The sequence below is a fragment of the Genypterus blacodes genome, unplaced genomic scaffold, assembly GCF_046128005.1.
Source record: "Genypterus blacodes isolate CSIRO-AG114 ecotype Tasmania unplaced genomic scaffold, CSIRO-AGI_Gbla_v1 ptg000064l_1, whole genome shotgun sequence".
NCBI classification, from domain to species: domain Eukaryota; kingdom Metazoa; phylum Chordata; class Actinopteri; order Ophidiiformes; family Ophidiidae; genus Genypterus; species Genypterus blacodes.
In genome coordinates this window covers 916,716-943,784 of record NW_027466876.1, presented here as the reverse complement: position 1 = coordinate 943,784, position 27,069 = coordinate 916,716, and the positions used below count along the sequence as shown (strand labels likewise).

Here is a 27,069-nt window from a genome sequence, read left to right as displayed (position 1 = left end):
TTTACAGACTATATGACATATGGCTACATTTTCTCTAGAGGTGGACTCGTACCTCTTTCTCCCTGCAGGCCAGGCTGCCCAGGAGTTCCAGGGAAACCATTCCTTCCAGCCGTGCCAGGCTCTCCACGGGGACCCTGCCTTCCCGTGGGCCCGGGAGGTCCAGCAGGACCCGGGTTGTTGCTCTGCTGAACGCCGTTGGGGATCTGGTTCAGTAAAGTGTTGACTCGGGTCATTTGTGCTGCAACACCAGAGCATAAGAAAGGCCCGTTAAAAACGCTGTGTCAGACAGACTGGACCTTATCTTGATTATGAGTCGGAACGGTGCCAGAACCGCGTCCAAATGGGGGGAAATTAATACGGCCCACTCACCGCTTACAAGGTGCTCGCAAACTTGTCTGGCAATTGAACGCATCATGTTCTGAGGAGCGAAGTCACCCTGTGAGAAGAAGATTAGGAATCGGAATGAATTTATGTGAAGAACTTCCTGCCAAACTGCACAAAGTCATTCCGGAAAAACCTTTCCTTTACAAAGTTTTATTTGAATATCATTGGTTTATCTGGCCAATAAAAAACGAATAACATGCATTTAGCAGAAACACTGATTGTTGAGCTCATTCTTTGCACTGTCTGACCTTTAGTGAAGATTCAAAAGTTAGGAAAACACTTTACTCACTCTCTCTCCCTTGTCTCCCTTAGAACCAGTAGCACCCTGAAAGTAGAGAGAAAATCTGCTGCTCAGTGTCGCCAAAAGCAGAACATTTACAGATTTGTATCTACTCACAGACTTGGGCACTTACAGGAGGACCAGAGTCACCGGGTTTCCCTGACTGTCCGGCATTCCCGGGGTTTCCAGGAGATCCCGGAGATCCCTGCACAACAGGAGGCGGCCGTGAAGATTAGGGCAAGTCGGGACTTGAAGTGTGACAAATGCAGCATTTCCACATGTGCCAAATGTTCCAGCATCACACACAACAATCATAACAACACAGGCAACTGAGGGAATCAAAGGTTGTTTGTTCTGTTTTTGCGGCTTCTTGAATTTCTTCATGTTGGCAACTCCGGAGGCAAAGAAGGCTTTTAGTAAGAGTAGAACAAAAGTACAAAAAAATTGTACAACAACAAGCAAAGTCTGCAATCTTAAATCTTGCCAATTCCTCCTTTGGGCTGGGTAGGAGATTTTAGCGTTTTAAGGTGAAAAGTGCTCTGTTTACGGATGTTTTTCCCAGCATCAACAGGACACAAATAAATCCATGAAAATGCTCCTCACCATTGGACCTGCGGGGCCTCTGGGTCCAGTGGGTCCATCCTTTCCATGGGGTCCCTGGAAATACACGAGGAAGACTCTCAAAACCTTAATAATAATATTCATCTTCATCTGTCTGAGTGATTGCGGTGCTTGTGATTGAATCGTTATCTTATTCATCAATCAAATCTCACTACACTTCCACACTGGAAAGGCGTCTGACTGTACTCACCCTAGGTCCAGCTGGTCCAATGGGTCCGAGGGTACCAGACGCCCCAGGTGCTCCCTGGAAACACATGAAAACAAACCCACTCACATTTGCTTGCAAGTTTTACCTCTTTTTACCTTCTTTTTCATGAAATATAAAGGTCACCTTTGCTCTGAAAAACAAACTCAAACCAGTTTGTCTCACCGCCGCCTCTCTGCCTGTCCAACAGTAAATCTCCTTTCGGCGCTCATTTGCGCGCGATCCCTGCTCACTATTTTTTATTGTCGGCCCTCTCTCTCGTCTTTGATGCCTTGGCATAAGATTTACAGGGAACATAATATATTCCAGATCCATTTTATTGGCCATTATAAACCAGGGCCTGCATAGTCTGCAAGTCATTAAATGCATGTTGCTATAGCATCTGCTCCAACACGGTCACCTGCAGCCTCAACAAACCATGAACACTGCAGTCCATTTGGAGATACACTCGCTCCGGTTGTATGGTTTGAATAAAGAGCCAATTAATCACCAACTCCTGAGTACTTCAGTCTCCAGAATCTACAGTACAGAGCGCTGGACTGTGCCTCCATATAAACCTGAAGAGAGGGGTGTGCAGAGCGGTGATGAAGGTTACGCTCACTTTTAAGGAGTAGAATTATCCATGTTTTTAGATAATGAGACTGTGTATCTAGATTTGATCCTGCAGTTGGGCTTCCTTTGCCAGGCACCTTCTCAGTTTTGACACTTGTTACATTGGATGTTCATTGCAGCCGAACCCTTTGAGTTAGAAGAAAGCACATCGCTTGATTGCGCAGGGACGTATTCATAAGAAAGAACCAAGTTTCAGCAAACAGGAGAAGAAAATCACAGGTGTAACTGATGTTTCAAAGACACGGGACAAAGTGCGTCTCTCGTACGACTTCCTTTACTAGTTCTCCAAGCTGAAGAGTGCATGTTTTATAGAACAGCACCTAGATACCAAAAACACCTTGGTACATATATATGGACACCATTTCACAAGCTAAACGTTGTTGTCCTGCCTCGTAAATCATTTTTCACGTTTTTAGGCGACAAATAAAAGCCTGCAGAGGATCAAACCTGCGATCTGCTGGCCGTAAGTGTCTGAAAACAGGATTAAGGTTTCTCCTACATCCATGTAAGGATTTAAAAAAAAAAGGAGCTTTAAAGCTTTAAAAGTGGAAGTGCCTGTAAAATTATCCCGAGTAAACCTTCAAAGTAAGATTCTGGAGATGTAAACAAATGGCCGTTCGCAGGTTAAAGAGACCCCGGGGCGTCTGTGTGTTTGCTTGCGGTTGAGCCTGTTAACAGATTTTATGGATCCTATCTGCAGACTGAGAGTTTATTCCAGGACATGAGATGTAAGCAGACTGAGCATAACTCAGGAGGAATCAAATGAAACACAATGTGGCCTTTGATACGTGCGGTTTTATTGTATGTATCCTGTAGCCAAGAGAAACACGGTAATCTGTGTTATTCTGTTGTTTCTAGATATTTATTGGAATCAGGTTGATTGTTTTTCCACATACATTTGAACTTAATTCCCATATTGACCATAGAAGCTGTCTTGATGTTTGAGAAATCTGTACATGGTTGGTCAGAGGATTGTAGTGGGGAATGGACTTTCCTGGTTTCCTGCAGTCTTCATATCATTAAGTGACAATTATGCTATAGCTTTGGTTTGTCAACTTTGAAGTCTATTTAAAAAGTGTCAATCAGTTAGTTTTGAATATCAATAAGAATAGTTATAAAAGTTAGAATAATAATCAATAAGTGTATTTGAATGGAGAATTGGTTAGCCCCTTTAGTTTGGTTAGCCCTTGTGTCAAGTAATGTTTTCATTCTGTTTTGAGCCGATCTACCTGCTGTATATCTGTCTGTCTGTATGTCAGTCTGTGGAAAGTGAAGAAAGGTTTGCTTTGAAGTAAATAAGTGGAGCTTTGAGTTCCATCTCTCAGCACCCCATAAAGATTGCATTTAAGGGACTAACATTCCATAGAGCTGTTCATCTCCCGCTACCTGAAATCTGTCACTGGATATTCACAGACGGACAGGTTGGTCCTGAGCAAAGGGCTGTGGATGACTCACAGCTTCGGCGGTAACCAATCATCTCCTCTGCTTTTCGTGCCAGCAACTGTGTTATAGGCTTAGGTGTCGTCTTTTCCTTTCCAATCCTTTCCAATCCTTGATACCCCCATGTTGGAATGACGCAGCTCGTATATTTGCAGATAAAACATTGGACGTTGAGAGGAGGACACCGATTGTTGACCGCAAGCTTAACCGGCACTGCTCATCACACTGACTCCTTCTTGGTTCAAACGCTTTGTGAATAAATTTAATCTGAAATCAATAGGTCTCTCAACCTGCTGCTAAGAGCTCCACTCCCTCGTTCTGAATCCTCCTCAGCTGGAATCCAACCACGAGGCCCGACGCCAGAGTAGTAGTCTAACTGTGAATTACCCCCGTTTCCTGTTTAAAATCCACAACCACAAACCTCATGCCAAGACAGCACTTACTTTCTGCCCAGGTAGGCCTGAGTCACCGGAATCTCCCTTTGGTCCAGGGCGGCCCTGAGGAGGACAAACAAGGAGAAAACCATGTAGGCCGAGTAGACCATGAAAGGCGAGAACATTTCTTCATCACTCAGCTCTCATTAGGACGGCAGTTTAGGGAAACGTGTCCTGCCAGCGCCGCCGATTGGTCCAATATAAACACTTTGGGATAAAAGCTGTGAAATGTACTGTGAGGTGTGCAGAGCCAGACTGATGTATCGGTCGGCCAACAATGATGGCGGATATCCAGATACATCATTATCGTGGTGCTGTATATGCTAGCAGACAGGCTAAGAGAAGTTTCAGTGTGTGCATCATTTCCATTTGTTAAATTTCAGTTTTACGTCTTATTTTTGTCTTCATTTTTATTTTTGCACTAATAACTGTGAATGTTGTATTACTGTAACTTATACAGGCTGATCTATCAAATTTAGCTTATCTACAAATATCTGTATCAGATCCACCTTTCCAGCCTTTAATCTTAAGTATTATTAGTAATATTTTGTATTGTTGTCTGTGCAAGCCAGGGGAAACCAATACATTTACTGCTCTTTGTTAATACTTATGTTCAGTTTAAGTTGACTTCACAGACTTTAACCTCATGAAAACCTGAGAACCCCTTTTATAATACGTTACATTAATACTAATTTAATACCAGTACTTTATAGTTTTGGCCTGAAACACTTAAGTATCTATTGTCCAATCTGGTAGTGGTCAGGACACGTGGGAACACTTCTGTCTGAACACGTCTCATAAATGGAAATGGAAAACACTGATACTGAGGTCTGACATGGTTACGGTATCAGGTCTAATCCGCAGACCTGAAGAAATGTGAGTCAATGCCACAGTTTACTCCCCTGCTTGTAAATTCCCTGTGTAATAAACCGCCAAGTGATCCGGGTTTGCTGAGGTTTCCTGGGATTTATGTTTGGAGTAGGGAGTGTGTGTGCATGTGTCTGTGCGTGTGTGGGTTTCTAGACTCACAGCTTCTCCTGGAATAGACATCCCACTGGGTCCTTGAGGGCCGGGCAGACCCATAGGGCCAGGTGGTCCGTTATCTCCACGTGGGCCCATTGGTCCCTACAAATAAAGACGAGAGGAACAGATAACAATGATTTGAAGAGAAAATCATTTGTTATTACAGATTATTTCCCAATATCTGTCACGCTGGTTTGACAGGGGGCTACTGTCCCAGATGGTGGAACAATGGAATCAAACCTCCCTTTATATCAAGGAGAAACAATTCAATAAGTGGAATCAGATGTTCTTCTTCTCTTCAAAGATCTCATACTCAAAACAGATCTGTGTTACTGATGGAGGACAGACTTTGTTAAATAACACTGGAAAGAGATCTTGTGATTACTCAGGCCTAAAAGTATTCCATTCTTACAAGTCAAACATTTATCAAATATCTATATGTCAAGCCATGGAAGGAATGTTCTAGAAGAGAATATGGCAGATCTGCACTCATATTATTCATTTTTCTACCTATCTTATAAAGTCCTATTCAAGGCCCCAGTGGTGTCTTTTGAAAAACACATTATAGGATAAACTGTTTAAGGACATTCTAGAATCCATTTTCTATTCTTGACTTGTCGTTTAAACCCTGCAGCCCTTCAGAGATGAGCAAACTGAAAAGGTACTTACAGTAGAACCGGCCTCTCCTCTTTCACCTCGGGGTCCTTTGCTGCCAGGAGCCCCCTGAGGAGAAAAGAAGATCTTCATCAAGATTCAAGATTCATCTGACAACTTCATAAAACAAATCTAATCATTTTAACATCTTAACACATAATCTGAATGATTTATACCTGAAGATCTTTCCCATTTATCTTCAACAAAACTAAAGATTCTTCTCTTAACTATTCAACTTGAATAATGTCAAAGTTGTAATGTTTAAACTGAACTGGGATCAGGAATTTAATCAAGCTATAATAGCAAAAATATTCCAACTGACAGTTATGTATTTTCAGGTGACTGAGGAATTTTAATCCCTTCTGGATTTAACAAATACACTCCTTTTCATTTGGCTTCTCAAGCTTTTTGGTGAAAATCTTCATCAAAACAAGTCATTTGTATCCATTATGTCTTATTTTGTTCAAAACTAAAGGATTCGTCTGTGTGTCGAGTTTGGAGGAGATGCTTGGCTGAGCTTTTTCTCAAAACATTTTCCTGGTTGTAGCTCACTCCACTGGTGACATCACTTAGCCATTACCGCCCCGCAATGTTTGCAGGTTTGCATCTTGTGATTGATACATAACAAATCATAATCATATGAGGTTATAAATCTATAAGAGTGGAGACTGGATGTGTATCCATCAAACTGTTGGGCCGGACCCTCAGCATACCGTTTACTTTAGCATGCTCTTAAAAGAAAATAGGCCAGGTTTTATGAGGCATTACAAAGTTTCCCATGGTGAGTGTGCTTCAGGGTGCAATATTCGCCTTGTACAACATACAGAACATAAATAACAGCCCATAGATTTGAACCTGGTTTCGGGGGCCAGGCAGACAGTTGAGTGCCAGAAAGAAAATAAGATTTATACAGGTGGTCCTTACCACTGGTCCCTGGTGGCCCGGGATTCCTGATGACTGAGAGATACAAGTGCAGGAGTTTGGCAGAGAGGGACACTTCAACTCGTCTCTCTGCAGAAAAAAAAGGGAACAGACACAAGTCAATTCAAAGCTGGTCGTGTCAGTCGTGTTTACTCTGCCAGCCTTCTTTCTCTCATCTTGTTTGGAGGAAATAAAGGGTTGGGTGTCTTTCTCTTCATTTCCGTCACTATAATGACCTGTTTCAATGTTCTCTTTTGAAAATGGATATGAATAACAACAAGGCATGCAGTTGAGTTTGTGTCGGTTGCGAAAGATTCAAATATCATTTAACCGCTGTTCCTACATTCAGAACATTCGCTTTATGTAATCTGATCTGGCATATCATTGGTTAATAAAAGACCAAACAGGACCTGGAGCAGAACTTCCTTAAAAAACACACTTTGATCTTCCTCGGGGTGAAACTGGGGAAGACCAATCGTTTCTTCTTGTTCTTTTTTTTTAAAGTTGAAAAAACTCCAAAGTTTAATGGACGGAGAAGCGAAACTGAGCAAAGGCAGTAAATATGAATACTGGAGATGAGCCAAAGGGCAAATATCTGTCATACTTTACAAAGTCCAGAAAGACTGGATTTGCTCCTTTATTTATCCTTGTATTTACTACATTTTTTACTTTTTGTGAACGCTATATATTGTCTTCAGGGTTTAATCATTTGGAACAGTAATTGTTATCCAAGCTCTGTTTGAAGTTACGGGGCCTAAGTAGCCGACTTCAACTGGGCTCATCCTGTGTGGCTTCTAGCTCCGCACCATCTGACAGCGTCCATGTCACTTCATTAGCAGCTCAACATTAACACTGTGACTGAGGAATAAACTGTAAGTATGAGTGTGAGCGTGCTAACATGGTGTCTGTAACGAGCTGAAAGTACTTCAACATCTTTAAGAGCTTTCGTGGACCAAACTGTTTCCTCTAATAGCGTTTAAACGGTTAGAACACTGGACAGAGGACCTCTGCGTGTTCTTCCTCAGGTTTCCGCTCTTACGCAAGACAAAAACGGCAGTGCCAAGATGCTGATCACGATGCCTTGAAGCCACATTTTCTGGAGGTGCTTCACAGCTCCAGAATGAATTTGCGGCCACCAAAGGCGGGGTGATTATCTGGCAAAAGGTGGGCATATTTTCTGGTTGAGAGCTCTGAGCAAATACAATAAAAATGAAGCTCTTTTGAAAGTAAAACCTTAAGCAAGAGTGAGGTCCAAACTGGAGATCTGTTAGCAAGAGGAGGTGGACACCATGTGACGTTGAACAGATAATTATTTTGTCAGAGGTGCCCAGACTGCTTAGCCATGCTTCCATTCCCATAAGGAATTGGTTAAACTCCCTCTCCATGGTAATGTGAGCAGGTCAGATTAAAAACACTCACATGAACATACTGTAGAATAAGTGTGTATTATATCCAGAGCTATCCAAATTTATCTTAAGACATTTGAGGGGAATACCAGGTTTTTAAGAGGTTCCAAAGTTGGCCATGTTTGGTTAACACTGTGTTGTTTAGAGGCTGGACTCTGGTCTTTGTCAATGTGAAGGTTGCTCAGGCCCAGTAGAGCTCCCCAGGGACGCCCCTGCTCTACTTTAACAAATAAAGGCAGCTTTGTCTGAGAGCAGCACAACTGCAGTTGGACGTCCATAAGGTTGTGAACAGGATTCAGCTGGTGGATTATTATCTCCATCGCTGCAGAGCAGTGACAGCTGCTTAATTGCTCTGTTTTTACTGAAAATAATGCAATGATCCAAGTCAAGGCAATTAGCATGTGGAAATATCCCTCCGAGCAACACATAACACTATTTGCTAAGTGGAACTTGTAAAAAGACAATTTCACTGCTTGTGGAATATTTCATTAAGTAAATGAGCGGATCATGGCGGGTGTGTGTGTGTGTGTATGTGTGTGTGTGTGTGTGTGTGTGTGTGTGTGTGTGTGTGTGTGTGTGTGTCTAGCAGCCTGCGTGCATCACTGACCGCTGATGAAAAACAGAATGCTGAGATTCTGTTCAGAGTCAGATCATAATCTTTGCCTTCCTGTCATTCCTGCAAGCGTCTGAATAAAACTGTTCTCCCACGGTGTGTGTGTAGATGGGGCTGCTGGTTGAAGAATGTAGTGATGGAGTTCAAGATGAGGATAAAGCGAGTCGGTGTGATAAAAAAGAAGGGGTTTGTGCCTCAATGTGAGACATGTGGTTGAGCTGGTAGAGGATGGACGGCGTGAAATATATCTATCCTGACGCTTAAAGGACAAACGTAAACATGTAACACTCCTCTACTGTGCATCTGATCCCACCGCGGCACAGAGGATGTCACCAAAATACTAACCTACTAACTATGCTTTACATTATGTTGTTTACAGCTACAGTATCTCTACATACTGTCACTTAAACACACATAGTTAAATAACACTGAGTGGACCTACTTTATACAGTATTGTGTATTCATTGCCATATGCGCATCAGTGTGTGACGTGTGTAATTCATTCCCTGCTGTCCTTGTTGCGAGCAGATGGATCATCTGGCAGGGACTCTGTACATCATATATACGCTGTTTATGTTTCTCTGGGATTCCGGCTCTTGGGTTCTGAATGTGATTACGCGCGGAGTTCCGCTCTTTGATCCGCTGCCGAGGTCTTTGAGTGTGGATGATCGCGGCAAAATCAAGGACGCACGTTCTGCTGAGAGCTGTTTGGACCTGCAGCCGCTCCTCCTCAGAGTGCAAACACAGTCGCAAGTCTGTAATTACGTCCATCTACAACTGAATCTTACATTGCCAGGTACAAGTAACACAATCGTGACTTTGTGTTACTGGCATGTGGCACGAATGACCAGAATAAAGTATTTTAATCTTAATCTTAATCTAAAGTAAGACATGAACAGTAATGGAGTTAGATGTTCAGGTCAGCTGGTTTGCAGGTTTGTTAAGCTGGTGGTCTCTAGGTGGGAGTTGTCTTACCATAGATGGGAGGTCGCAACATCTGTCCCTGCTGGTCCAGGCCAAGCTGCAGACAATATCAAACATCTGGAGCTGGAACTGTGGAGGGGGGGGGGGGAGAAAAAAAAGAGAAAGAACAGGGGAACGTGTTGTGATACATGTGTCTCTGATCCGCTCCTCACAGCCTCAAACACACACACACACACACACAGGACACAGAGGAGAATGCAGACAGAGTATGAATGTGATACCGGCTGATTCAAATAAACTTTAACTTGAGATGAAAGCTCCGACTCAAATTGTTGCAGTCATTTTTCAACTCAATCTGCATCTGCGAATGATGGCGGACAGACTTATCCCCGTTTCACACAACTCCCAAACAATCCTCCACAGCTGAGCCGCCTCGTGATCTGAGACTAAACAGGTTCAAGCTAAATCGTTTGGGAAGTTTGGGAAGGGATGAAAGTCAGAGGGGCCAAATCCGGTGAGCAGTACAGGGAACTGCTAATTCCAGAATTGGGATGAAAAGTGGAAATCCCCCTAAAGAGAGAGATCCACTGGCGGACACCTCTTCACATCGCCAGTATGCAATGTCAACTAGCTATATCTTGTGACAAAATGCTGATGAATCTCTTAAAAATGATTTCTTCCTTGCAACAGTTAGGGTTTTGTTGTTGTTGCATTTGTCCAAACATAATTCTCCTGAGGGAATCGACATACGTAGCATTCTGATTGATGATCAGAATCTAAATCTAAACTCTAAAGTTCACATACAATTGAAATAGATCCATGGTTTTCCCTCAGTTTGCATGAATGGTCAAGGATAAGAGCAGACTTACAGTTGCTGATTTTCCTGCAGAGCCAAGGGACTTAGACATCTTTCCCAGAACCTGGTAACCATCGGAGGATGTGTTTCCAGCCGCCTTGATCTCCTTTTCAGCCACTGCTTGGCAGTCAATGTTCAGTTTGACGTCGGTGGACGAAACTAGAATATGGAGCTACAGAGAGAGACAGAGAGAGAGAGAGAGAGAGAGAAGGCCAAGAAGAAGAGAGGGAGAAAAAGGAGAGGAGATTTTATTGGCACATTCTTTGTTCTTTGACCAAGTCTTGTGTCTGCTTTATCTCCCGATGGCCTGTGAAATTGCTGAAGCTGGCATCAGAACCTAAAGCTCAATCCTCTCTGCTGTAGTTCTGTTTGTTGAAATTCTGCAAGGAATGTTAAAGAGAAAAACCACTGTTTCCTCTCCATTCATTGCAAAGAGTTCCATGTTAGTGAGGAGGGAACGGAGATTCATAGAGCAGAGGAGACAAGCAGGTAGGCGATGTGGGGATCGTTGTATCTGGATCTCTGATGATGAGTTGAAGAAAGGGTTTGATTTTGGCAATATCTCTAAAGTTGAATGAAGTTCGGCTGGACCAGTCAAAGTATTCAGCCCTGAACCTGGCAACATCCTGGTCCAATATGAGTGGGAAAGAAAGCACAGGTACGGAGAGGGTGAAGTGTTCAAATTTGTGAATGTACATTGTGGTTTCTGGTCTGCGCTCCTTGCAGCTGGTTGAATATGAGCAGACTGCTGATATAACATGTAATATAACCTGAAAAATCACTTCCTTAACTTGTAAAGTCATTTTCCATGTCATAATGTACGGATGTTTAACGATGCCAAATGCCCTCAGTTTGATTTTCCAGAGCAGCCGTGTGTTTTACAGGAGTAACTTCATGGCTCATGTATAGAATCCCTTCCAAACATCTGTCAACAACCACATTTCATCTACTATTGGTTTATGACCACCAGTGGGGCTGTGGATCCATTTTGAGCTCGATAGTTTTGTGAATTTTGATGTTTCACCACTATGTTAGGTGGGAAAAAAACAACAATCAACTGAAGATGGTCCGAAACACACTCCTCCTAAACACTTTCTGGAGAAACTTGGTCACATTTTGCTGTTGTTTTTAAATTGGAGTCTATGGGAGCACCCTGAAGGAAGTGAGATAAAGAGTCCAAACCAACTCACCTAACATTCCGGGCGCCAATTACGGCACTGTGCCAAATTTCAGACCTCCAGCTCGAGCCAAACAATTCAATCACCTAGGTAAGCAAAATAACTAGAAACAAAATAACTGGAAACTACAGCTATCAGGAAAATAGTGACAATACTTTTCATCTTCAGAAGTACTTAGTTACTCTCCTCTTCTGACCACAGTGTTTGTTCCTTTACCAAAACTTTCTTTATTCCACTCATTAAGGGCTAAACCAAGACAGCCTGCTTTACACCTAATTCTATCCAGAGCAGGCTTCTCTGAGGCCTGTGGCCTGAATCATCACACAGGATCAGGACCCAGCCGGTCGCTGGCAGCTCTGGCAGCCACAGCTTGTACACAGAACAGAAGTTGTGGTCGGTGTCCATGGAAATGCAGCAACATGTTTAATAGAGCGCTGAAATTGTGTGCGTGTGTGTGTGTGTGTGTATTTTGGGAGTGAAGCACAGTTAAGTTTGAATCTACACTTCAGGACTTTACTAATCATCATATTAACTTTGAGTCATTGTGTCGGTTGTTGTGTTTTAAAGATCTTATTTTAGAACTAGTGAACTTAAATGTTTTCTATTTCTATGTTTCCAAGACAAATAAACTTTTTAGAGGAATCTCAAACAATTATATATATAATTATCCTTCATTTTAGCTCCATTGTCTCCCCTCTTTCAAGAAACTGACTCATGCTTAGAAGATTCCTCAAAAATATGTTATAAAACCAAAAAATAATAATGGTTGACACTGTAATCAAGAACATCTGATTAAATTCTAAGTTTTAGAACTCATTTATGAAGTTAAACTCCCTGTTAAATGCAGATTTGTTTTCCGTGTAGGCTTGTAGGCGCAGTTTCAGTTTCTTGATCTTCGACATGTCGACATGGTACACATGTCTGCGGACAATGGAGATTCTGAGATATCAGCCTTTAAGCCCAATAACAACTGTGAAAGTGTTATAGTGAAGCTGCCAATATGTTCAGCTGCCAAAAAAGGTTCAAGTACTCAGTTTTCCTTTTTGAGTTTTATGCTGGAACAGAAGAGAAGAAGTAATCAGACAATAGCCTGGTTTGATCCTTGTGGATTCGTCGGTTAATGCAGGGATTAAATGGATCATGGTAATGGCTCAAGATAAGAAACATTGTCCTCAAAGAGATGAATATAGAAGCTAATTCATTATTATCTGATCTCTGGCTCTGTGTTCAGCTTCTTATATTCTGTTAGGTAACACAATTTCAGTCAGGGATCAGAACCCTCAGATGTTTCCTTCATCACAGTACCAGAGTCTTCCTCTCTTCCTGTATTGTTTCTGAGTGAAGTATAACAGCTCCAGTTACCGGGTCACAGGTTCAATTCCGCATCACTTTCATGTGTAAATGCTGTAGCAGAGTCTTTTGAGCACCACATGGGCTTGAGGCCGACCCTGACCTCCGACCTCTAAACTCTGTGTGGAGGGAGGTATTTCACCCTAAGGATCACTCCAGAATCACACTCTATTTATGAGGATGAACCTCTTAACCCAACCAACGGGAGTTTACACCAAGAATTCCCCCCAAAAGTCCAAATATGGAAGAATATACAGTACATGTGAAGAGACAAGCAGATGGGGGAACTGACAGAAGTAGTGATGGAAGGAAAGAAGGGAAATAACAGGAAGGGAGGAACAACAACGGCAAAAAGCAAGGATGAAGACAAAGAGAGATGACAAGTGAAGGAAAGAGAAGGCAGTAAAGAAGCAGTGGTGGAAGGAAGAGAGGAATTTCAGGAAAATGTGAACAAAACAAAATGTCTGTCTTTTCTAAATGCAGTGAGAGTTTCAGGGCATTTCAGGGCAACATAAAGACTCAACCAGGTCAACAGTGCTGTGATCAGGAATCCTATCATCTGTATCAAACATGTCAGGCTGTTTTCCCCAACGACTCTAGTAAAAATTCCACCTGGAAGAAAAAAAAAATGTCTCTCCACTTTCCGCTGAGCGAGGAATTTTTAATCCATCTGGATTTTACAACAACACTACAAACCCTCAGACCTTCCCCCTTCAGAAATCTGAATCTTAACAAGTTATTTCATCCGACACGGAGTCCTGGACAAGTGACTTTCATCAAACATGTGTGAGAAGAACAAGGAAAGGCAAAAAGGTAGGAAGGAAAGGAGAGGAAAGGTAGGAAGGAAGGGCAGAAGGAAAGACGACTGAAAAAAGGACTGAAAAGGCTGAAAAATAAGGCCAAAATTGGGGGAAATTAAGGGAAGGAAGAATTTAAGACTATTGAAAAAGAAAAGAGAAGAAAAAAAAAGGAAATTTGAAGGAATGACAACTAACAGAGAATAAGAGGAATGTGGAAAAGAACTGGAAGGGAAGAGAGAAGAAAAGAAGGAAGAGGAGAGAAAGGCTTTAAGGAGTGAAAGGAAGAGAAAATAGGAGGCCTCATACGCAGCATACAGCGTATACGAGAACACTTGGAAGGCAGAAACCACAGAGCACGAGCGAGAACTCCCCTGTGTCTGGCTACCTGAGGCGAGAGCTGCGCCTGCCTTCCAACCCCCCCGCCCCCCCTGAGCCGAGAGAGGGGAAAACGGAGGGAGAGCTGGATGTGAGAGGAGCGCCTCCCACCTCCTGGCCCTCCTCTGCCTCTCTGATGTAATTGTTTAATAGGAATAGCAGTGACCCAATACTTTCCAGACGAGCGCGCCAGCAGGGACTGAGCCGGATTTGAATGGTCTCCCCCCCCCCAAAACACCAGCTTGTGGAGCTTGGTTTGCGATTGGGTTGCAAGAGCTGTCCACACGTCTGCGCTATCAGCAGCTCCTCTCCGCCGGGATATAACACATTCCCTCTGTTGGGCAACTTTCCTTTAAAAAGTGTTACTCTGGCTAAAACACTCCTCACTCCTCTTCCCTCTCTCTCTCCAAATGCCGCCTGCAGAGAGTTGTGTGCGATGATATATAATGATGTATATGGACTGTAGGGAAGTCCGTAAGCCGTCTCTACTGGCTCTCAACCTTAAACCTGAATGGAATCAAACTATGTGGCCTGGCTGTCAAATCGGGTGCCGGAGCAGTTTTGTTCACATGAAAGTATAAAGTAGCATGAGCAACATTAAGGCTTTCCTTTGCTCAAATACCAAAGTCACTCAATAAGTAAATAATCGAAGTTTAAAGGTCTCTTGTGGTAAAATATTAGACATTCTATTCTCGCAAGAATGTATGCAATCATGACCTCAGACTCTTTTAGCTTAATCGCTGTAATTAAATGTCCAGACGCCAGCATCGCCGCCTCCACAAAAACTTTCCCAGTCAGCGGACGGTTTCCTGTTAACGTTTGTTTGATGGGTGGGACTTGGTTCACGGAACAGTCGATTAGATCTTAAGGCAGATCTGATTGTTGAAGTTCCTGACTGATGACTTGTCTCCGTTAGTTGATTGGAGGGCCTGACCTGTGTCTAATCAATAAAAACACACACACACACACCCTTGTCTCTGCTCTGCCGCAGTTCTGTTACAGTTCTGCCTGTACAAACCCTGCGCAGGCCCATCTGTTCGCCCGGGTCCGCATAACTCTGGACCGACACGTCTGTAGTTGCATGTGAGGGCGCACCGCCGGTAATATACAACACATGTGGAATGTCAGGCATTCCCAATATCTGTATGACCTCGGGATGTACACCGAGAGCAAAGCCGGAGTCGTACGATTGATGTGTCCCGCCCCCGGCTGCCGGCGCAGAGATACGTTATACAATACAGCTGTTAATGTCAGAAGTTGACATTCGGTCTTTTTTCCAATTCAACGTAAATATGATTGAGAGCCGAGACAGACCGGAGACCTGAGACAACTCTAAAAAACAACTATCGGAAAATACCTTTGGCTTTTGCTGTACGAGATATTCTCATTGCGTAATCTTCACTTTATCCTCTACTCCTTGTCTTTAAATATCTTACAAACATTACCCGTTAAGCTTAAAACCATAATTGTATACTGTGAATAGAAACGTGGAAAGCAGCCATCAAGTACACAATCACTGCATGTTGGCCGCACAACTCTCACAACCTCACTGAACAGAAATGAACGCAGCTGGAATCCTGGAAGAAATTCCCGGATGAAATTATTCAGTATTGCTCGCTTAAAGGCTTGAAGAGGTTGATCTGTAATGATACGTTTGGGATGGAATTACAGTTTAGACAACACAGAGTTGATAAGATGCAGATTTTTCCGCAGTGTATCAGGTTTGGGGTTATGTTTCTTCTTCTGTCTCACAATGTCCCGGTGTTCATCCAGCGCACATGAACGATGAGGTGTCTTTGCGATCGCCTCCACTCTGTTATTCATTTTGAAGTGCAGGTTTTGTGTGTCTCTCCATCGCTCGTGCCCGTGTTTACCTTGTGGAAGCTCCCATGGAAGATTCTCTTCACTTGATCATTGTCGAATGTGACCCTCTGGATCTCACCCCGCTCGTCTTTGTTAAAGAATGACACCGTCTGGCTGGAAGCTGAAAACAGATGAAGATAGATGTTACAATTAGAGCTCCTTATCGCTAAGAATGCTCAGGTCCAGGCTCACAACCATGGATAAGGATTAGTTATGACTCATTGGCAACAGCGGAGAGTTCTGCAAAATTCTGGTGACCTCAGGACCGTACAGAATATCAGCTTCTTCCCCAGTACAAGTACATCATCAGGCTGTGACAACACACAGGGTGGTTTGCATCGGAGCGTGAAGGGACTCATCCTTACGGACAGGGTGGGGAGCTTGGACATCAGAGAGAGATGGGGGCGTGCCGGACACCTCCATGGGGATGCACTCTGGGCACGTCCAACTGGGAGGAGACCATGAGCCCGGTCCCAGAATACACTGGCCGGGGTTATTTATCAATTCTGTTTATGTATCCCTAGGAGCGGCAAAGAGCATGGAGCTAGGAAGAGGGACATCTGGGCTGTTGTGCTTGGCCTGCAGCCACCACAAACCCCATAAGCAGTGGAGCACGGATGGATGGATTCATTGCACTATGGAATGAGGAAGTCAAAGAGAGCATAAGCAGCCACCAGAACCATTTGGCGCATGATTGGACAATTTCATTCCCTGTAAACGCTGCTTTGTGATTGGACTGTCTGAAGTTCACCGAGTCTGCACTGATCCATGGAAGACATTTGGGACTTAGTAACAACTGTGAAAGTCTTACTCATGGATGACAATTTAAAACTCATTCGTCTGGTCTTCTGTAGTGGATCTGAATCTCTCTGTCATCAAAGGACTAATATTCCAGAAACCAATGTGAAACCCTCACTAAGGAATTGATCCTCAAGGCCAAGATGAAGTCCTGTTGAAAGCTTGAAACGCAGGCTTTTACCAGAGCCATCTGAGCCCGGCCAACGATACAGGATTCCTGCAGTGAAGGAGTCGGCTCGGTTATCAAATGAAGCTGAAGCCGCCTGAGGGCTCTGCATTTACACCCCATTGAGCTGTTTCCATGCCACAACAAGGCAACAGCTGCTCCACAGCTCCTCACACATCTCCTCGGCCGTTTCCATGCCAGTTCCCTCTTCGCACATCGACTCACACACCCCTTCCCGACATACACATCAAATGGTAGAAAAGAAGGAGATGATATTTACGATCGATAGTGACACCGGTTTCTGGTTTGTGGTCCTTGGTCGACACCTGCCAGATGTCGAAGGGCTCGTTGGGCGTGTCGGGCAGGAGACGGAACATCAGGATGATGGTGTAGGCGTGAGGCAGACCGTCAGGGTGAATCTCTCTGTTCGCAAAAGAAAATGACACGTTAGACTTCTTAATCCAAGGGCCTCAGTCTCATACAGACACAACATGTAAGACTACTTCAATTCTTAGAACGGAGGAATCAGGAGTCCAATCAAGAGTGTGACGATCATGGTCAGACTAAAATGCACCATTAAATTTATCAGGTATCATGGGTTAGCTCATTCATTTGTAACAACTCCATTTAGCATTGATCAGTTCATCTTTAATAACTTGTATAAGAGTCTTTTGACGTGTTCTGTTTCTCAAAGGGATCTGAGCACTACACTGCACTGACATGATGAGGACAACAGGCCGCCCTCATTTCTACCCCATGTCCCCATCATGCCACTACACATTGTGGAATGTCAAACTTAGTAAACAATCTGTTATTCCGCTCTCAAAACTCAATCTGTTCTCAACCAATCTGCTGTTGTGTTTGGTATTGTAGATATGAGACATCTGCACTGAGATATGGTTACAATTAGGACACTTTAGCATGTGTTTGGCTTTGGGGTAATAGAGGCTTTTGCTTTGTGAAACCACTTCACAATGGACTGAAAAACGATGACTGCTGAATGTCAAGGCCTGCAGGTCAGCCAATCAGAGCCGATGTCACACGCCTTCATGAATCCACCGACCTAGTCTACACCTGCCCATTCCTCGGAGAGCAACTCTATATATGTAGAGGCAGACTCACGTAGTGGGCTGTGTCAGGTAGGCATCTTTGTGGAGTCTGTATGCCGTGTGGCTGTTGAAGGAACCGGGCTCCATTGAGACTCCTTTGGTGTAACTGTAGGTTTTCTCCGTCAGGTTGAAAGCCTCGAGCATCCTGAAGCCTGTAGCAGAACGGGGCGATGTGGATCAGACAATCAATACGTTGTGAGCTAATCAAACAACATCAAACTCAACACACTTACTTATTACTTATACTCACCGGGAGAGGTGAATCCGTTCAGGAAGATCAAGGGACAACCTGTGGAGCAAGAATGGAGATTCATGATATAACAGCACAGAACCTGAGTGGTGTTCATGGATGTGTGTCTTTGGTAAGAGCGCTTACTTGATGATGCCGTTTCACAAATGAAGGTAATGAGGTTTTCTTTGATTGTGTCGAAGGCATCGAAGTCGTCCACGACAAACACGTGTCTGTCGGTGGGTTTACTGCCGATCTCCTGCAACTCGGCGAAGTCGATGTCGGCCACTCCGATGGCAAATACACTGTAACCTGAAGAGGACGAGAGGAGGAAGATGACACACGCACAGGAAAGAAATAATGCCACTGTTGAGATTTCCATGAAAGTCCAGGCCAGACCAGGTTGGACAGTTTGAGATATGTGTTAATCCAAAGCCCCTTACCGGCGTGCTGCAGTTTAGCCGCATCTTTCTTCACCTCATCCTGAGAGCGTCCGTCGGTGATCGCTACGAGAACCTTGGGGACGTTCCTCCTCATTCCGTACTCGACAGAAAAGGCTTTCTCGTAAGTATGCTTCAGTGCCACTCCTGCTCAGAGAAATAGATGATTCAGATAAAAATGAGACGCTTAAGAGTACAACCCGGCTCACTTTTGCACAATAGTTCTTCTCTTGATGTGTACGGGTTGTGGTCGTACCCGTCTTGGTGTTTCCTCCTCGGTAGCGAATGTGATAAAGAGCAGCCATGGCGATGCCTTTGTCTTGGTAAGCGTTCAGCTGGAACTCTGTGTGTGCGTCATCACTGAACTGCACGAATGACACCTGTTTCCAAAGTCACACTGACGTTAGCAAAACAAATTGTAACATGATTCCCAAAGACAAAACATGTGGATCCTCTCATGTGATCTTTGCTTTTGCTGTGATGATTCCACTCAGAAAGGATGCAGAGGACTTGGCTGAATGAATGAATGAATGAATACTTTTAAGACTTTGAGAAATGTCTTTGAAACTGTGGAAAGTGTTATCAAATGACTACATGGGAATTTGAACTATGGCTTGTAATTATCTTTGTATTATCTCTCATAAGTATAGAAGAAGAACTAACTGGGCTTAAGCACCGTGTTGCTACTGGATCTGTACCTGCATTCCTGAGGGTCCGATGACATCAAACGCTCCAATCATGCCAGCGACAAAGTGCACCACTTTGGTGAAGCTGTCCTCGCCGATACTCCAGGAGCCGTCGATGAGGAACACCACATCTGCTTTGGCACCTTTGCACACTGAGAAAAGAAAAACAAGCCGACGAAGAGCTTTCAAGTCTACTGACCAGACCTGGGGCAGCGTCATAAACACCGGCGGAGAAACATGCAATCATCGCACGGTTTAATGACTGTTTGTGCTCTAGAAAGCATAAAAACCTGTTGAAAACAAAAACAAAACACTTGAGGAAAAAGTGTGATGAAGCCCATGTATGGTAATTATGGGTTTCACTGATTCGGTGAAAGCACTGATAAAACAAAGAACATTTGGTCACCAGAGGGGTTTTGAAAGTGAATCTGTCTTTAATGGGTTTCTCACAGACAAGAGCGTAATGGGCAAAATGAATAATCTTTGCCTTATGTGATGTAGCACGCTTTGTAATCCTCCCTAGTCCTTCATCGGGTCTGATTTCAAAACAACTTTCAGACGACACCTGACCACACAAAAAGATTCCTTGGATTAATCCTCCTTCCATTTTCAACACCTAAACTGACTTCTAACGGCCACAGAACATGTGGCGGCCGTTATTCGCCACTGGCACCGGTCCGTTCAACAGGGACTTCCAGTTCGCTTATTCCGTTCAACAGGGACTTCCAGTTCGCTTATAGTCTCTGCAATAGTGCGGAGTTGAGCAATTTCCGCTCAGAGCTGAACTTCAGTGGAAAGACTCAACACGTTCAATTCTGGGTTGATCTGTTCTCTCAGACGATGACAGGTACAATACTGTTGGGAGCAGTGGTTTTTGCTGGAACTCGGTGTCCAAGACAAGACAAGAACATTCTGTTTGTAAGCCGGTCTCTTCGAAAGGAAATCGCAATCTGTTGAACAAACTCAAAGCGATATTCCAACATTTTCGTTTTTTCACCATTTCAACACAATTTCATGAGCCTTAAACTATCCGAATCAGCATGTAGATTGGAGCTTTGATGCGTGCTGGGTGCCATCTAACGCTTACCTGCCCATGCTGGGGGGATGGTAGGTAGTGGGGATGGAGTTGGTGGCATTGTCGGAGCTGCAGTAGGCTTCACCACTTGGAGAAAATGGAAAATAAAGATATGAGTTGTTAGTTGTGAGCATATTAGCCATAAAAAAGAAAAATCCATTCCAGTAATATACTACACACATATTCCCTTCCTAAATAACAGATAACAGGATTTCCTAGGAGTCAGTGTTAAGAAATAAAGCTTTATAGGCCTCAAAATAGACAAATACATAAATGTCAGAGGATTACAGAGGATCACAAGCGGTTTGGCTTACATGTTCTCTCCTGGGTGCTGACCCCTGGGCCTTCCAGGTTTGGCGTCTGAACAAAGACGGTAGCGGCGTAGAGAGCATCCGGGGAAAGTCCGTCGAAGCAGTACTGTGGCAGGCCGGCAGGTATGGTGATCTCATGTTGTCCTTTACTGGAGGCTACACAGGAAGGAAAGGAGGGGACACAACTAAGTCAGACACTCCAGCTTCAAAGTTCAGTTCTGGGTGGCTGCAGGATTGTGATTGAAATCCTCCAAAACACTGAAACCTGTGATCCAAACTCAGATCTGCACCCAAACTAATTCTAATGGATGTTTGAAGCTTTGTAGTTCTGGATCTTTATGACAGAAAATGTTGAACAAAGAGTGAAAACTAAGATTTATATCTATTTTTAAGCTTTTTAATCTCCAGGGTTTTGACAGCATTAGTGATTATTACCAACAACTCCTCCAACTGCTATTAAAAACTAACAACACGCCCCGTCGGCATCTAGTGTTGGAGACCTCACAACAATTTGGTGATGACGAAGCTCATTATTTTTACAGTAGTTTACAACCTGATAAAATTCCTACTCTGTGGGAGTTTCCCCTGCTTTTCAGCTGGATTGATCCACATTACTTGAATTGAACTTCTCAAGGCTAGCACACATAGAGCTCCTTCAGAAGTGTTATCTCAGTCACATGCCATCACCGGACAAAGAGGTTAAATTAGCAATAATTCAAATGTTGTGTTGCTGATGGAGGAATGTTACATCCTAGATTAATAACTGCTGTATAAATACCACAAAACCAACCATCCATGTAGAAATGTCTCTGATTATCTGTGATCCTGCACGCTGACCCTTTAACTGAAATGTTTACATCACTGGCATGACTGGAGGGTGATAGATTGTGAAGTGTAAGTTTCCTATTTATACTGGCTGCTCTAGTATGTACAAACAAACAAGGCATGTTTATTGCCGAGACAGCTGCCATAGACAACTATCACTGTTTTTCAGGGTTCTTCGCTTGAGGGACTACGTGCTCACGATCTCATCTAATCGTTTTTGTGTCCGATGACAGAATCCCAGCTCCAGTGATGTAATGGTTTCAGAACGAGCTGGGTAACGTCAACAAGCTTTGACCGAACTCACTTCATTTGAAATGTTCTGAGGAATACCAGTAACCTTTTGCTGGGACCTACTTAATCAAAACAGTGGCCCTCATTTTTCACAGAGAGTCATGTTGATAAAAATGTAATCCCTAAAACATTCCAGCTGGACATTGGAGTACATGAGTATAAAGAAACTGGCATCCATGTGTTCAGCTTCCAGCGAACGCTGAGTCACAGCACTGCTCAGGCTTTCTAACATTTCAAACATGCAGGAAATATCGATGGCGTTCGAGAGATGGCCTTTTTAGGCCGCATCACAAACTCAGCCGGCGGGTCCCTCGTCACCGTTTTTCCCCCACTTACTCATCTCAGCGCCACCACTGTTTGCATTTCAACTTGAGAACAAACAGTTGACTGATTTGTTGACTTGAGAGCACTGTCTGCTGCTTTTTATCAAGAATGTCTCAGGATTCTCAGGCTGAGGGTTTCTCATCCTCTGTGAGTGGTTAACACGCCATCTGTGTCACGCAGGCAGATTTATATTTGTTCTGGCGAGCTGTCACAGGGTCCGAATAGCTAATGACTACCATATAGATATTCAGATATTGATGGTCCTTCCTGGTTTCCGTGTTCTTTAACCACAAACCCGCATCCATGTGAGAATATGAAGCAGATGGGATTCAAAGGCCCTCGTAGTAATTAAAAAGGATGTAATCTTTACGGACAGACACACAATTAAAGCTTTGGTGGTCGGATGCTTTCAATCCGGGCCAAAAGTTGCATCCTGCTCTGAAGTAATAATCACTAGGAGGAGGGATTGAACATAAGCAGTCTGAGGGGGAGAAAAAAAGTCTAGACATGATCCCAACAGCCAAAGCTGAACTGTTCATGTCTGGTGAAAGCTGTGAAGGCTGAAGCCGGCAGAGGATCAGCAGGATCCAGGACCCCGCGGATGATCTCATCTGGATATGTGCCTACAAACATCTGCTCAGAGTCTTATTGCACATTTTACCACATGCATCACCTCCAACCAGTCATCTCTGATCAAGATTCAACCGTGAGAATGGAGCACACGACTGTCTTCAGGTGCACACACGCCGCCACACACTGTATTTGCAAGAGAAAAGCACTTTTGTTCTGCGGAAATAATTGTTATAAGTGAAATAAGTGCGCAGCTTTTGTGTGCTTATGTTGAGTTCCGTTTCTTTGTTGATGCAGATTACAAACATTTGTTAAAAGGAGTTTTGTGAAATGTGGTGTAAAGTTACAATGGGGGGAAGCATATGTGAAAGGTTCTTGGTACAGGTCCAGGAATTGAGTTTTTCTTCTCATTGCAGCATTTTCACTTAGCTCTCAAGAAGTACACTGTAAAAACACATTCTCTTTACTTAAATCTTTCTTCTCAAGCCATTTTGGTGTTTTATTAGGTCGTCACGTTATATATTTCTATAAATAAGCAAGGAACCTTTTTGTATTATTGTGCAGCCTGATTGTGAAGCCTTGTTTCCACCACAATGCATTGCAGTTGAATGATAGCTATGCAGGGGTTAAAGTGATGTATAGGAACACAGTGAGAGGATCAAGACTTACGGTCCAGAGGGTTGAGTTTGATGCGGTAGGAGGTCGCGGCTCTGTGCGGAGCCCATTTGATGCAGAACTTGTCGTGGCCAGTGTTGTACGTCTCAATGTTGGTCACGTTCAGGTAGACTGTGGGAAAAACAACAGCTTGTGATACTCTTCCCATTTTTCCCCACAAACTCCATATCCAACATCTGTCAGAATGTTCAAACGCTACTTTTCATGCATTTCTGACAGAATGAACAATATTGCAAATTACAGCTATTCTATTTGACAGCATGGAAAAAAAAAAGGAGATGAAGTTCAGCTCTAAATGACAAATCCATCTTGATTATCTGTTCCTTAACATGACTGTTCTTGGCTATGAGAACAGAACATCTTGAAGTTTTCAGGCAGCGGATCACAAATGTTTGTTCGACTGTAGAATTCTGAGATGGGTTTTAAACGAGAGTTAAAAGTGTTTCACAAATTAAACGAACCCATTCCGAGCATTGCTTCTATTCTGGAATTAATGAACTGAACAATGAATGTTCCTGGCAAAAAGGTTATTTATATTGCTACATTTTTCAAAACAAATAAAGAAAAAAAAATAGCTGAGGAAAGAACATTTAGAAATAGAAGAGAAACAGAAGTTGCTTTTTCCCGTTTTTACACTAAGGAGATGATAAAACAAAATTTGACTTTACTACATATATTGAGATTGAGATTTGACAGTGTATGTTACATACGTGTGGTTCCCTGCCCGTTGAGGGGCCCGCTCATGCCGCCGGTGTACTGAGCCACCACTTTGACGTCATATGTGGTTCCCGGCTGCAGGTTATGCAGAGTGGAAGAGGTCACGTCGCCCACAAAGAAATCGACGGGCTCGTCCTTGCCTGCGAACACACCGAAAAATAAGGGCCAGGAAACGTGCGTGACAAAATCCCTTTCTAATTACCTTGACTGTTACACAAACACAGAACAAGCTGGCTCATTTCAAAAGCACATAGATCACTGTCACTGCATCTTCCTATTCAGACTGTGAAGAGATCTGGATTTCATTAAACAACGCAGGTACCTTAAGTCCTTTATACAAACAAACAACTTCATCTTGGTCTTGTCCCCTATTGTATCCTATTTGTGAAAGAATCTGGCAGTGCACCGAGGTTATTTCAACCTGTGTGTACTACAGATCAGCTTGTCCCGAGTGTCATATTTCTCACTTATTGCGTCTTGGTGGCAATCACAGTTTCAACATTCTTGAAGCAAAGTTGATTTCTGTTGGAAACAGGCTGATATAAATGTACCGCCCGGCCAGATTTTTCCACTTGATGATAATAAGACCTCTAAGACTCAAAAATGACTCGGCCTGCAGCTGTTCCTCCCTTCAGCCCATTTCATTGACCTATCTTTAATAAAAAAATGTCTGCTCTGAAAGTTTTTCCATATTCTAGTTCTTAGGAAAAATGCGTGACCATGCTATGAAATCTAAAACATTTGAATAATATCAACGGGGATTCATTTGTTGAAGTTCAAAGCAGTTCACCATCATGAAAATGTGAGGATTTCAGCAGGCGTGAGCAGCGTGAGTGCAGTCATTCAGCTTACCTGCAGGTGTGTAGATGATTCTGTAACCCTGGACGGGAGCTGGCACGGCATCCCAGGCAACTCGGAAACGGGTGTACCACTCATCAGAGACACGAAGGTTCCTGGGACTCAGGAGGCCCACTGTGATCAGAGAGGACACGCATGTCACCAAGGTTTCATTTTCATAGCTGTAGCCTCGTTTTTCTCGCCCTGTGGTTGCTTCAGAAATTAGTCTGATCATGTCCAAAGGTTCTCTGTTTGCATGTTTTGATGCGGGGAATTGTAGCTGTGTCTGAACTATGAGTTAAAAATGAAAACAACTTCCCTGTGAAGACGGTCTACAATAATGTGACATTTTTATTCCTTAGCTGTGGCATCAGAGGGTTAAAAATTCCAAGTTTTGAATCATTGTGGCTCACGCTCTCTGATCTCTGGATCTGATCATGAATTTCGTCACATAATAACTGTGGGTCTTTTTCGTGTTCTCACTGGTATGATTTTCTCTTGAAGTGCCTGGCCCGAGAGCGCCTGGCACACTGACACTTACTCCAACTTTTTTATTGTTTGTATAAGCAATGCTAACGCTCACCAGTCAAGCCCTCTCACAGCTCATCTACTGTGAAATCCCCAAAGTCCAAACTCGTCAGGCTAATACATGTTGGCACTGTTGACTAATGTATGTCTACTGGATTTATTTTCACTGTGAGAGTTTCGTTTCTGCAGCTCCGCAGGCCTGCGAGCCGACAAGCTGTTTAACTCAGCAACAGGCTGCTTAGAGCGAGAACAAATCATAACTCAAGAGTTCACCGGGCCTTGGATCTTAAAGCCCTGGAGAAAAATACTGACACTCGAAGTGTAAACACTCAAAGCAACATGCCTCAGATCCTTATACTGAGGCCGGAATACTGTCAGACAGAGGCCACCTTTTATGTACGAGACTTTCATGTTTACATAAATCTTTGTATCCTGCAGACAGCACTCTATTTTAATAGCACCTTTCATATAAGAAGCCCAGCTCAAGTGCTCAATAATGAAATGACGGATTAAATGACATATTATATCAGTTACTTCCATGTAGGGTCCATTTGAAACCCGTACAGGCTTGAACCTATTCACCGCTGTGCACACCAAGTGCAAGACAATTCTTTGCTCTGCTGTATTTTGATTGGTCAGCTGTGTGATGGCGGATGCTCGACCAAACATTTGCTTGCCGGCCTTGTACTTGGTGGTTGTGTCTCACCAGGATTCCTGCAAGGCTGTGGCTCCAAAGTTGGGATTCATGCGTGAAAATTCAGGATTCATCAATGGCTTCTGTTTTTTACCTGTACGTCCATTTCCATTCAGGGAGCCTGCGGGGCCCTCGGCGTAGACGGCCTCCACAGTGATGTTGTATGGGGTGTCAGGGCTCAGATTCGTTAGCATGGCATTGTTTCTGTTCCCAGGAACCGAAGTCTGAGGAGCGGATCACCGAGAGGTTTAGGAACAAATCATTGCTCAGATCTTCTGGCAAAATAAAGGTTGTACTTAAAAATAGGATAATGAATTCTATGCAAAAGAAAATCTGTATGAATAGCTTACATGTATAAAATTAAATTCTATTTGACAAAGAAGTGTTTTTAAAAGTTTCAAGCAAAACAAAAAAAGCTGGCTTTAGGATCAGATTGCGTGAAAGGAAACATGTCTCTGTGAACGCTGTGCAGAGATACAAAATGTCTCCATTCCTCCATTATTCACAGATGCTAAATTGTAAATAATAGCATGTATTTATAAATGGTTATTGGTTCTCCAGTCAGTTCCATCAGGGTTGAGAAATCCTTTCATGGTGTCCCTCCGGTGTTGTTAGCTGACTCATACTGTAGCAGGTGCTTTGCTAACAAGCATCAGGGGGAGCACAGCTGGACCACCGCCGCCACCCTCTACGACTGGTCCAAGGCATTATTTAGGACTATTAATAATGTTATTATGCGCCCAATTGCAGTGTTTGTTTAACTGAGCCTGTAATTAAGTCTCACTAATCAGTAATCCATATCCCAAATAAGCCAAACTAATTCTCAAATATGACTTCAACGCATAGTTTGAACGC

The 27,069-nt window shown here is 43.4% G+C and overlaps 1 protein-coding gene across 3 annotated transcripts in view; it reads right to left on the bottom strand.

The window, feature by feature from the left end:
* Nucleotides 1-27,069, bottom strand: part of col12a1b (collagen, type XII, alpha 1b) — an 80,762-nt gene that overhangs the window by 6,106 nt on the left and 47,587 nt on the right. For all 3 annotated transcript variants that reach the window (XM_076154994.1, XM_076154995.1, XM_076154996.1), the window contains 26 exons: nt 26,309-26,438; nt 25,008-25,127; nt 24,149-24,295; nt 23,433-23,549; nt 20,757-20,909; nt 20,455-20,529; nt 19,380-19,519; nt 18,938-19,061; nt 18,685-18,828; nt 18,389-18,553; nt 18,263-18,301; nt 18,026-18,164; nt 17,184-17,326; nt 15,951-16,060; nt 10,387-10,545; nt 9,569-9,646; nt 6,578-6,664; nt 5,669-5,722; nt 5,006-5,101; nt 3,986-4,039; nt 1,476-1,529; nt 1,268-1,321; nt 798-869; nt 674-709; nt 370-436; nt 53-238 (listed from right to left, as the gene is read on the bottom strand). In XM_076154994.1, coding sequence (XP_076011109.1) covers nt 53-238; nt 370-436; nt 674-709; nt 798-869; nt 1,268-1,321; nt 1,476-1,529; nt 3,986-4,039; nt 5,006-5,101; nt 5,669-5,722; nt 6,578-6,664; nt 9,569-9,646; nt 10,387-10,545; nt 15,951-16,060; nt 17,184-17,326; nt 18,026-18,164; nt 18,263-18,301; nt 18,389-18,553; nt 18,685-18,828; nt 18,938-19,061; nt 19,380-19,519; nt 20,455-20,529; nt 20,757-20,909; nt 23,433-23,549; nt 24,149-24,295; nt 25,008-25,127; nt 26,309-26,438 — 2,743 coding nt within the window. The remainder of the gene's footprint in view (nt 1-52; nt 239-369; nt 437-673; nt 710-797; nt 870-1,267; nt 1,322-1,475; nt 1,530-3,985; nt 4,040-5,005; nt 5,102-5,668; nt 5,723-6,577; nt 6,665-9,568; nt 9,647-10,386; nt 10,546-15,950; nt 16,061-17,183; nt 17,327-18,025; nt 18,165-18,262; nt 18,302-18,388; nt 18,554-18,684; nt 18,829-18,937; nt 19,062-19,379; nt 19,520-20,454; nt 20,530-20,756; nt 20,910-23,432; nt 23,550-24,148; nt 24,296-25,007; nt 25,128-26,308; nt 26,439-27,069) is intronic.